The sequence below is a fragment of the Teleopsis dalmanni genome, chromosome 2 (assembly GCF_002237135.1).
Source record: "Teleopsis dalmanni isolate 2A chromosome 2, ASM223713v2, whole genome shotgun sequence".
Classification (NCBI taxonomy): domain Eukaryota; kingdom Metazoa; phylum Arthropoda; class Insecta; order Diptera; family Diopsidae; genus Teleopsis; species Teleopsis dalmanni.
The window spans coordinates 6,176,367-6,189,733 of NC_051847.1; the positions used below are offsets into that span (position 1 = coordinate 6,176,367).

The 13,367-nt window shown below is 31.7% G+C and overlaps 1 protein-coding gene across 1 annotated transcript in view; it reads right to left on the reverse strand.

Annotated features, from left to right (window-relative positions):
• Positions 1–9,411, reverse strand: part of LOC119684575 (CDK5 and ABL1 enzyme substrate 1-like) — a 39,888-nt gene extending 30,477 nt beyond the window's left edge. The window contains exon 1 of the mRNA XM_038098643.1: positions 9,332–9,411. Within this exon, the coding sequence (XP_037954571.1) occupies positions 9,332–9,411 (80 nt within the window). The remainder of the gene's footprint in view (positions 1–9,331) is intronic.
• Positions 9,412–13,367: the final 3,956 nt, after the last annotated feature.

Sequence of the window (13,367 nt, forward strand, 5' to 3'; positions counted from 1 at the left end):
TATAAGCCGACTATACTGTCATATAACTTTATACTACATTAGGAAATTATTGAGAATTCATTGCTAATCTTTTTTTCTTCAAATATTGCGAATCCTAACAAAAATGTATTGCAAATTATATATTTTTAATACAAAGAAATTAATTGACGTAATAGAGGTTATCTTTAAAACAGGTAATCAGAACAAATAGCAATAGTTCTAATTCAATATTGATCTCTTTTTAATATTACTTGAGTGAATTTTCACACCTGCTTAATATTTATTCTTTCCAATATTGTTTTCATAACATATATATCTACGGTTAATATGAGTAAAAGAACTGCTTCTTGCCGCTTTATTCGTTTTCTAAATCAAATTCTAATGAGATCTTTCTACCTGTTTGTCTATTTGGTTATCGATACTACTTTGTTATACAAATACTGACCCTCAGTTCAAGTATTTCACTTTAATTAAATTAAATTAATTCGAAACTAAAGGCCTGGCCTTTCTTTTTATATTCAATCTAATGAATTTATTGGATGTTTACTTTACTGTTTCAGACATCTACAGATACTGACAAAACTGATTGCTGCTAGTGTTTCTTTTTTTCAGTATGAAACTACATATATATAAAGTCAATAAATTGTTTAAAGTTAAAGTTTTTATTTACATCATTACTTATGTTATCCTGTGATAAAATCACACTTGACTAACCACACTATTTACTTTATAATTTATAGACCAGTTTTACAAAACTTTAGAGAAATCTTCTGCTGCGTAATAAATGTCCAATGTCCTTCTTTATATTCGTTCAATAACTTCGAACCTCTCAATTATAATTTCGATAACCTACAATGGTACACATCTGAGTGATCCTACTAATCGTTTACAAACGATATAATAATACCACAATTTACAATATTCGTCCAGTTAACATATAAAACCTCATTTTTATATATAATGAGTTATGAGTCGTATATGCAATTTTTATATTGATCTACCTATGTACCTATGTATATGCAAATGTGACTGCTCTAGTTTTGAGTATTTTTGCAAATGGAAAAGGGTTTATTTAAATAATAGCTCAATAATAATAGGTGAACAGAAACAGAACACAGTTAATGTGCAAAATTTCCTTACTTAGTAGTTTCAATTCATGGAACCTGGTTTACATGTTTCAATTTCAAAATTTTTCTTCACAAAACCCGCATTAAAAAGACCTTTTTTGCTTACCAAATAAAGAAAGCCGACGATCGTATGTATCTTATGTATCTACCATAATAGAAAAGAACAATTTTCCGAATACTATATTGTAAAGAAGATAGAAATTCTATGTATGCGTGAGGTATACTTTGAAATATCTACCTGTACCTGCTTCGTTAGTTTTCCTTCCACTAATCATAACAATCTCCATCACTGGTTTAGGTTTCTAGCCTTTTGCTATCATATCTGCTATCCTATTGATATGATACACTTCTCTCTCTTATTAATAATATCAATTTTATATTTTCTTTGTGTAATAAATATGTCATCTATGATCAGCATATATATGTGGTATATAAAAGGTATTTCACATTTTGACCTCCCAGGACGACGTACATGCATATTTCTAGTTTAAAATCTTAATTTGGTTTTTTGATAATTTATTTGTTTTGCTAATTGGTTTTCATTAGGTGAGCAGAATATGTTGCAAATGGAATAGGTATCTTCAACACATAGATAGTCTTCAGCTAATAATATTCTTCTTAAATGTGTAGATGAATAACAAATGAAGTTTAATAGAAGATTTTTTAGGATTCTTTAAATAGAATAGATCATTGTACGAGTACTGTTTGACTCGCTTAAAAAGGATTCCTTGTACATATAATTGTTTCGGTCGTTCATGAGGAGATAAAATGTAACATATACTTTTAGTATTCATTTTCCAATACTACTTAAAATATTAAATTTTATTGAAAGATACACATATATGAATAACATGTAAGCTTAGACAGTGGCTTCTTCGACCTGCTATGGAGGTTGTGCGCCTGTTCAGTAAATCGCAGATACTCTCCAGAAAACTGAAATATTCTCACGTTGCATGCATTTATTAATAATGTAAATGGGTGAAGGGACTTTTTTATACTTAGGAAGCCTTATTTGGATATTAAACTGAACTCATTGAAGTCATTGAAGTGCTATGCCATGTGTTCACTGTTTTTTGTTTATTAAGATTTAGATGTCTTTAAACCCCTAACAGATTTTGTTACATACTTTAAGGTACAGTACATTATGCGAATATTAAAAAAATTAAGCTGCTTTTAAATATAATGATCCTTATATTTGATAATGTAGCAATGAAAGTTAATTGCTAATATAAAAATATTTATATGTTCCAGAACTAAATAAGGCATTTGACTTCCATTATTGTTAGTTTTTAAGAATAGTTTGTTTTATATTGTAATGAATTTATTGTGTTCTCTGTTAATATTGTTATTAGTTAATTAAGTACTGAACTTGTCGTTTAAGTTTGCCTACATTATAGTTTTTGGTAAATGGTTGTATATTCTCTTGTTTCCGGCAGACGGCGAAAATGCCATAGCTGTAAGCCCTATGTATATAATATAATTGTTATAAATTTCTATTTAATACTATGCTATACTACTACTACTATTACTACTAATATTCTCTTAGTCTAAGTTTATTTTCATAATATTTCACTTATGTATTTCATTTTTATTACTTTTTATTTATTCTCAAAGAAGAAAGATTTTAATTTTATTTGTATATTTTAGTAACGACTTTCAGATACCAACTATCTGCAGTAGCACTTTTTCAAGATTTCAAGATTTAAATTAAACCTAAATATATAACCATACTAAGACAATGTATTTATAACTTCATGTCTTCTTTGATTTGTTATCTAAATATTGTTATTCTATTATATTTCATAAAATAGTTATAATTTTTGAATAATTTCTCACACTAAAATGCATGAAATAAATTTTCCGACCTTATCCCTTATGTTAATAGGTTGTATGTTAACGCCCAATGTCCTTTCAATAATACTTTTTCCAAAACAGCATTCCATTTTTTTTTTCTTTTCTGAATAACAATTTTACGCACTTTCCCACGTTTTTACGTTGTCTTTATTATCCTTTAACATAGAAAAATAAAATCTTTCTTTGGCACTTGCCAACATTTTTATGACACTTGCTTATTTTGTTGGTTGCCTGTTCCAGCACAGCAGGAAATTCTGCAATTTTACTTAAAATTCTCACGGCTACATTTTGTGGCTGGCTGCCTTGGGTAGCCTCTGGCTGCTTTAAAGGGCCCCTGAACTTAATTATCCCTTAACCGACAACAAGTGTCAGAAACAGTCGTTGATCGTTTTGGTTAACGATTTTCTCACGCTGCATATTTTGTACGTATCTGATTGTACGTTTTGTACGTTAAAAAATCGTTACTTTTTCCCACCACACGCATATCCTTACAGTCTGAAGTAAACCTCATATTTCTGTCTTCTGTCTGCCTGCGTTCGAAGCTGTGCGCCTGGTTTCTCTTGGCAAAGTTCCTACCAAATTTAGATAAAAATTCTCACGCTTTATTGCCAAGGCAAGGCCCAGCAACAAGTGGAAGAGTGTGTACTCTTGCCCTAGTTTCTTAATTGGTGTGTATAACATTTTGCACTGACTTTGGTGGTTGAACTCATGTGTCAGGGACGCACGTGCCTTAGCACACTTTCTTTTTATGCACATATGTTGCTTTATAAGGATTCACAGGATATGGCAATATGGCAACATTTTTGCTTTCCTTGCAGTTTGTGAACGTAATGAAGTGTTGATTATGCGAAATCAAATTAGGTTTGCATGATGTCACTGTACTTACCTTGCATTTGCAAATTATTTCATCACTTCAAGGTGAGTAATGTTTATCTATTAAGAATAGATATGAAGTGCTGAAAATGTTTTCTGGAATAAAATTAATTTTAATTATTGTTTGAATTATGTTTTATATTTGAGGCTGGTTATTAGTCTTATTATCCGAATCAGAAGGGATACACTAGTACATATTATAATTAAACTCCGACAGTGATTAAGACTATTCTTAAACACTACAATATCCTTTAGTGCCTATTTTCAAAACTATTTTAATTTAATGAAAGCCAATTGATAGCATAGGATTTTATATTTAGGTTAGGTTTGGTTATATCGGCGATCCTTAGTAGGTTCACTTAGGCCTCACGGTTTAAAACCACTTAGAACATTTGGCGAAGCCTAAAATGTTATTTAGTGTAAGGTTCAGTAATTGGTAAAGATCTTCAATAAAGGGGGCTTCTAAAGTATTGAGTCGCTGCCGTGCATGAGCGGAGCAAATACACACATACATAGTAAATAAATACATAGTAAATGACAGGCAATCTCATGTACTATCTCTGTTGAGATGGACAAAAAGATTTTGTATTTGGTCTTCTTTATTTTTAGAATATATATTTCCTATGTGCTATAGTTCAGAACTCATTGAGTTTTCTAATATCGCAGACAAAATTATATATATTCTTAAATTTCGGTTTTATTGTTTGTATTGTCAAATCCGATGAACTGGTTGCAGTAGTAGAGATAAAAGTGATGGATCATATTGTTTTCATTTTATTTAAGATAACGAAAAAGAAAAGTTTTATGAGTGATAAGCATAAAGAGCTTTATATTGTCACTATTATCTGCTCTTTGGGCATAGTTATACAAGAGCTACCTATTCTGAGGTAGTTGTCCAAAGGCATAGATTTTGAACAGTTTGAATCATTTTAACAAGATTAATTTTTAACCACTGTCAAGTTTGTGACAGTCTCTGATTTTCTACATTTACGTAGACTTCTGAAAGAGGTTCCATTCCATTGAGGACTGTATGCTCAATCTAGAAGGACAAAAGTATATCATAATTATCATATTCTCAAGTATCAATTAAACTTATGGAATAATAACGTAAGATTAAAAAGATTTGCCAGTAATAAACTATTGAGTTTGTTATTAGTAAAGATAATCTATGTAATATATTGTGAGACGTTGTGATAGTTCACCGGCTAACAAGTGGCCCCACTGAAGTGAAGGATTAGCCAATGTAGACCACGAAACGACTTGGATTCTTTTTCGTCCTTCAATTCTCGGATGTCGTTATTGAGTTAAAGCTAAAGTGGCTTCCGTTTGCATAACTACATCGCTTGTTAATGTAAGAAGTTCATCACCAACCTAATGGTGTCCCAAGACAGTCTTCCTCCTGCTTGCCAGTGCTGGATATTGGCACAATATATATACCGCTGTCCCCTTTTCTTCTAGACATAGTCTGCAAGTATCTTCCTCAGCAAGAGTTATCTTTTTAGGTAATACTTTAAGTTACCATGTCCCGTAATCAATGAGGTCAGTTATCTTAGGGCTGCCAATTGACAATGACAATATATTATGTAGTTAAACTAGTACTAGCAACCAGTATTATACATGATTATGCAAGTCAATTCAGTAGTTCAGAAGTAATCACTGGTCTTAGTGATGCTGAAATGTAAAGTTCTAATAATACTCTTGAGCGATTAAGTATTAAGCCCTTGGTTATATGTAATTATTGTTATCTAAGAAATTTAGCTGTGTAATATGTTTTCATGCTTTGAACTCTGATTTCAAAATCTTACTGTTTAAAGTATACACATGAAAATTCTATCTCTGTTCGATTGTATATTTCTTAAACTTTTGCTAGATATTTTATTTATAAAGTTGGTATACTCTTCTCTTTCTCCTTACATACCTTTTTTCTGTAGATGCTTGCAAAGGTTTTTATCTATTTTTCTTCTTACTGAAATAGCTTCGTCGGTTGACTTTTTATGCATCTGCATATTTGATGACGTTTCACATAAGAATTTCTTCTTATTTAGGTTTCATGTGCATAAAATCGTTTTTAATGTTTCTGTTCATCTTTACTAGCTTTGATGCTATCCTGTTAGCATCGTTTCAGTTTATCAGAAAATTTTTTAAAAATTCACACGCTGCAATTTTCCCAAACCCACATAAATTGGCTTCTTTGTATTTAATGCAATGAGTTTTTTTTTTTTTTTGGTATCTCAACGTCTCAACGCATGCATAGGAAAACCAGATGCCGTCATTTATTTTCAGTTTGAACAACTTCCGGCGTAAACCTAAAGGTGCAATTTCTACCTAATAACACATTGCGTATTAAGGGATTTGCTGGCGTGGCGCATGTTCTTCCGGTAGACAAAACGAATTATTTAAATTTGTGTTATTACAATTTGGAGAGTTTTACAATACAGGGTGTTATATTATATATAAACATTATATTACACTTTATGAAGAAACACTTTATGATTTAGAATTAAATTCGTGAACTATATGTGTTTTTTGTTATTTCTTTTAAAAGAAAGTGAAGTAATTTGTTGTTGTTTTATTTTATATCAGTATCCATTTTTGCCCAGTAGTAATCTTAAGATTTTTGGGGGTCTTTTCCTAATTGACCTAAGAGAGCATTTATTTTTCTAAATCAGAGACATACCCAACATCGAGTTGGTTTTTTTTTTACTTAAACGGGGCAGTCGTGCCTCTTTCGATCCTTATAATCTCTAACCTATTCTGACGGTCTTCTTAGTCGCTTTTAACCATGATACCACAACCGGCCATGAAATGTGCTTAACAAGACTTTGGCATGCAAAACTGCCACTCCAACGTTATCTTACCTTATTCTTGCTTGATGCAAGAAAAACCGCAGTGTAAAGAGTTTAATCCATTAAAACCAAATCTTTAGATTAGGGCTGTCCGAAGCACGGCCCCCGGGTTACATTCGACCTGCGACATGTATTTAATCTACCACAATTACGCAAATTTTCTTTTTGTGTACTGATAAAACTGCATTATTATTATTATTTTAAATAAATTTCAATTAATGAATTAATACAACTAAATTTAACATTATAACCGTATTTTTATTTTTGTCAAAAACAACTATGAATGTATGTATTTGCTTCGGTGGTTCTCCAATCTGTAAAGTGATATGTATTGGCCCACGATCGCATTTGGCCTGGACAGCCCTGCTTTAGATAATGATTCTAGCTGTTGAAGGAAAAGGCCAAGTTGTAGAGAATCTCATTCCAGTATTCAGGTTAAAGGGTGAATAAACTCAGAACTTAGAAACTTAAGTTTATCTAAATTAGATACAATGACAATAATTAAGAGAGAAACCAGATTAATGATAACATAAGATCTGTAGCCATTAACGCAAAAGCTGCGGTTATAGAGAGGAATGATCAAAGCAGCGTAATACAATTTATTGCAATATAATAAAAAATATTGGGACAGTTATTGGAAAGGTTTATCGCGCATGCACGGTTACTTGCAGACTCTATAATAGTCATTGTAAAAACTGCAGTTATAGAGAGGAATGATGAAAGCACCTAAATGCAATTGATTGAAATATAACAAAAAAATATTGGGAAAGTTTAAACGCCACGATAGATACTAAGTCATGTGGTAGGATGATAGGTTGTAGATAGATCAAGTAGTTTGATGTGTTGCATTCTGGGGAGTGTCAGTAGGTAATTGTCAATGTAAGTGATTTGGGCAGAACATAGTGTTTGACTAGTACTGTTTGACTAGTAAACAGACGGGTGGTTTCCTTTATAACAGAACTGATTGCTGGCCAAATAGTAAAGACTCTTTCCCGTTTGTTATATTCAAAAACAGTATAGTGGAAAGTGTGGTTTAACAACAATATAATTATAAATAAAGTCAACATTTTAAAATATTACATAGACAGTAAAATGAGAATTAAATAATTTGACTTCTAAAGTCAATGTGAATGAAAATCATCTATCAAAATTAATTTTAAAAGAATTTCGATGTTTTTCCTAATATATAAATCATAACATAGAATAATAATTATTTTATAAAATCAGAATATTAACTTTAATTTGTATTATTTAAGGTTTCATTATAATGTTATTTTCTTTCAAACATTATCTACAGTATCAATCGCCTAAACACCCTGTATAAAACCTGTAATGTGATATTCCCAACCTTAATGACTTCCGTTTCTTGCTGTTTGCATTTTAACGCTTCATTATTTATACGCTTCTTTATCTTAAGTATTTTAACCTGCGCTTAGCGATGTGCTACAAGAATTCTCGAACCGGCAGACGGTGTGCACTGGCTTCTCCTTACCTGCCTAACTGCTCATCAAGCAAATAGGTATGTTATTTTCGGTTTGTTTGCTTTAGCACCGTCTGTGTTTCTTTTATCAGATATAAAGCTGCAAACTCGTGTTTGGTTATACACAAGGGTTTTGCGTCAGAAGAATGTGTATGAAGTAATCCTGAGATTGTTGGCTCACTCATAACCATTTATGCACATGTCGCATCGTTGTTGGGTTGTTACATATGCTGATCTCCTGGTCACGCTGAAGTTGCTTACTCATCTTCTTTACAAAATATTCTCACGTTAGCGTTTTCTTTTTGTACGGCTTATCTTTTTCTGGCTTCCTCCAGATTCCCACGATCTTTTTTACACTGTTCGCTGTTTTTTAAGTTATGAAAAAATTTTGTGTGTATCTTTAATGTGGCCGACTTAAGTTGAACTTAAGAATATAAAATCTACCTAAAAAGGCCACAAAAAAATGAACACATTTTAATCGGTTTTGTGTTCAGCGAGCAGCTCAAGTCGTTAGAGCATCCTTGACGCTACTTAACTGACTGAGTAAATCACTTGCTATAAAGACTGTGAACCTGTTTCGGAGTAAGACAAAATAGGCATAATTCTAAAAATATTCTCACGTAGGATTTTGACATGCTACCAAGCAAACACAATTAATATTGTATTTCCAAGAAAAAGGGTACCAGCATTTTTTTAAACTATCATACATTGAGCCTATATCATAAAACTATAATTTTAATCTTAAAACCTTAATAGGTAATAGGATCAATTCATTGAAATGTCGAAGCAGGAATGCTTTCACTAAACCCACATCATTTTTTTCAAGTCGACACAAAATGTTCTCACGGTTAATTTTTTTTTTTAATTTAAATATATTTTCATGGCTACAAAGCAAGAACCTTTTTTTAATTATAAAAAATTGTGCTGCAATATTAAAATGCGTTAGTTAACTTCACTAAAATGCTGTTGTCCTGTTGCATCTCCCAAAAGTATCGACAACTCTGAAACACTTTCTCACGCTTTATAGCCAGTCACATTCAAATAAACCAAGACATTTTTTTTCTATCAATAAACGGCGTTTTCTGGAAACGCCCTACGTTCTTTATTTTCAATTTTTATTGTATCCTGAAATTTGTCTTTGATTTTGTCTAATGTTTGATTAAGAATCTTACACATTTTCCCACGTTTCTAATTCTATCTGCCTTTTCCATGATTTTCTTAAACAAGATTTTTCTTTGGCACTTGCCAACATTTTTATGACACTTGCTTATTTTGTTGGTTGCCTGTTCCAGCACAGCAGGAAATTCTGCAATTTTACTTAAAATTCTCACGGCTACATTTTGTGGCTGGCTGCCTTGGGTAGCCTCTGGCTGCTTTAAAGGGCCCCTGAACTTAATTATCCCTTAACCGACAACAAGTGTCAGAAACAGTCGTTGATCGTTTTGGTTAACGATTTTCTCACGCTGCATATTTTGTACGTATCTGATTGTACGTTTTGTACGTTAAAAAATCGTTACTTTTTCCCACCACACGCATATCCTTACAGTCTGAAGTAAACCTCATATTTCTGTCTTCTGTCTGCCTGCGTTCGAAGCTGTGCGCCTGGTTTCTCTTGGCAAAGTTCCTACCAAATTTAGATAAAAATTCTCACGCTTTATTACCGTTCATGCAACAAGTGGAAAAGACCTCTCTATGCTTCTGTAGATTTCCCACGTTTGGACGTGTTGCTGCTAATGAGCAAGCTACGCTTGGTGGTTGATGTCGACATGTGAGGAGGAAGTGCACGTGCCTTTGCAAATAGCAACTGCCAACTACATTTGACTGCTTGATGAAAAATAATCCTTGTAATTTATTGGCGGAATAAGTTATGAAGTTCATTATGGTATAGTGAGATTATGCGAGTATGTAGGGCTATGATAGTTTGACATGCGAATGCTTTAGCTGAAGTTGAATACGTTTTAGCGGAAGAAGTACTCTTGGATAAAACTTGATGGTAGTTACAAATCAGCATAGAGTAGATATTCCTCATTTATGGTGTTAATTATTATGCTAAACAGTTTGAAGCTTTCCACAATTAATGACATTCATATGTAAACAGACTTCTCACCAATAAAATTATAGGTCAAAAGTACGCTCTTCAATTTGTAAGGTCACTTTAACTTGATTTTCAAGCGCGTAAGTGATTACTATTAATTATTGATATTTCATAAAATTGAAGGAGTTGTTTTATTAACATAATTTCCGCTACATACACTACATTCTAAAAGTAAGAGGACAGGTTTTTTGTTTATAGTTTAGCAAACATTTCGGATATATAATACTGTATATATTTTTTTTATTCTTATTTTATAAAATAAATACATAAATATATAATTTTAAAGTTTTATTAAAATTAAATAAATATAATTCAAAAATTTCATTAGGAAAAGTTCGCTAAACAGAAGTTGTTGATATTCATCATTTTGCAAATATATGGCATCCTCACAATGAAATATTGGGCAGTGACAGTTTCGCTTTCTTAAACCTAGCTCTTTAAATATGCTTTACTTGATCATCTGTTCTCACGATATGACCACGTTAGTGAAACATCTGGGTGTTAACTATGTGAATGATGTCAATGTCGTCGCCAAATTTTGGAGGACCAACGATTTTACATTAAACCTTTCTCCGAACACTTTCAGTGTTGATTCATTATTCTGTGATTGCATTCTACTACAAGTAAAAGACACTAATAGAGCGAAAGTTTTATTTATCGAGACAGGTTCACATCTCAATTGTCTATATATACTTTGGCAATTCTTTATCTGATCTTTAGTCTATCCTTATTGTTAGACGCGGCGGTGCCAGGATGAATGAAAACGTTAATAGTTTCTAAGTATAGTCTTTAGTCACTAGCTCAGTGTCGAAAAGACAACTATTTCTGCCCATAGTCGACATATATATACTTTTTGCTTTCATTCAACGTTTGCTTTCTGCAGCCAATGATGTCAATATCGTCATCGTAGGCAAGGATCTGGACACTTTTGTAAAAGATTGAGCCATTACGATCAACACTTGTTTTGCGTATTATCAAAAAATTGAAAAGATTAACATAATTATCTTGTCTGAAGCCTCGATCGGTATCAATGGTTTAAGAGGGATTAACCCTTCCTTGACGGAGTTTCCGGCTCTTCACAACGTCATTTTGCAATAGTTTGTTAGCTTTGCAGGTATACCGAGCTCTTATATTGCGGCGTAAACACGATTTATTATGGGGCTATCGAAAACTACTTTATATTCGACAAAAAGATGATCAATAAAGACGTGTTCAATTGAACATTGAATATTCATAGTTCTAGGTTTATTATTAGAATAACAATTTGAGATGCAAACTTTATTAGCTATATTGAAACAACGTTTCAGCTCAAGTTAAGATACTTTATTTAAAACATCATAAATAGTAGAAAATTTCAATACATGTGGTACAAAAATGTTTAAATAATTAATCAAGACTTTAACTATTTATTAAGGCAATTATTTTTTAAAGTGGTTTTTCGCACAGTAGTGAATACAACAACAAAAATTCATTTTATATTATTTTAATTAATCGAATTTTTATCTGACTATGCAGCTGTTTTGAGTGTTGCCAAATACTCATCAGTGGTCTTAGAAATAATTCTTGTATTTAATTATTCGTAAATAATTATTTTTGAGACTGGAAGTACCAGGATTCGAACTCGGGTTCTGCCGAGTTCTATGTAATAAATATTAGTATGGTAGTATAAATAAAAACTAAAAAGTTGGTCACAAAATATTGATGATTTTTATCTTTAAAGCATTTACCATTTGTATATAAAATAATACCTTAGTATTTACTTACATTCGTACTTATACGTACATACTTATAACCTTCGTATCACAAACTCCCTGTAACCTCTTTCATCTTCAAGTGCCAACATTTGCTGTACTAAGTAAATACTTCAAACTCTATAAAATCGATTAATGAATATTGCTTTAGTTTATTCAGCGGTTTCTCACGCCTTTATTATTTATATTTAGTTATGTATGTAATACATAAATCCTTTTCAAGTGCATTACAAATGAAAATATAATTCAATTAAATTCTTTTTTTAACGTCTGGCATAGACGTTATTTATTTTCCCTTTGCAACAAGTGTGCGTAAAAGGGTCTCGGCACATATTTTTCTCTTCAACAAGAAACATTTTCCCACAGTGAGCGCTACAGGTGATAAGCATTGCTGTGATATGATAAGGTTTATACAGTCACAGGATAAAAAAAATTATTTTAGTTTTATAGCGATTATTGTATAACTAAAATAGCTGGAAGCCTGTTAGAAACATTGACAAAATCGATAATCTAAAACAAAATTTCTCACGCATGTAGAGGAATCCAAAAAATGTATTAAAAAAAAGAGTATAAAGACAATGTGTGAACCATTTTTTAATGCATTTTTTATATTAGTTTAAAAACCGAAAAGATTTTATTTCATTAACGCCCAAAAAAATTATGTAAATCACCGCATACCTGCCAAGCAACAAGTGGGTAGGTATCGAGTTTCTTAAGTTCAAAAACCCGATAACGAAATATTTTGAACATTTCTCACGCTTGACAAAATCATATGCAACAAAATTTTACTTCAATTTCTTGAGCTCTGAACTTCGAACTGAACTGACACTGAGGCTATTGATATTTTTACTATCAATATTGGTTGCCTGGAGGTCTTCGCTAACTAATAAAACTGGAAGCCTGCTACTGTAGTTATCCAATTACGTAAATAATCAATAATATTTCTCACGACTTCACATGAAAACACTTTCCCGTATATTTAAAGAAGATCAGGTTTAAATGCTTATGAGATCTATTTTTTTAGATACAATTTTATGTAAAATATTCCATGAAACCGTGAGAAAAATATTCAGACTTGATTAACGAAACACACATATAAAATTTATAGAATAGAAATTCAAAAACGATCATATCCACGACATAATTGAAAGGTTTTTGTGATCCTCTTCAATATCCATTATTAAAACTTCAGGTAACTCAATGTAAACTACCAGCACATCTAACTTTGTTTGCAACTCAGGTAATTTTCTTGCATTCATTTTCACACACTCATTCATCCTCACATACACACTCATATAAAATGTTAACAATAATTTTCCTCATCCTGCGCACATTTTCCATACACACCTCAATTTTCCTGCT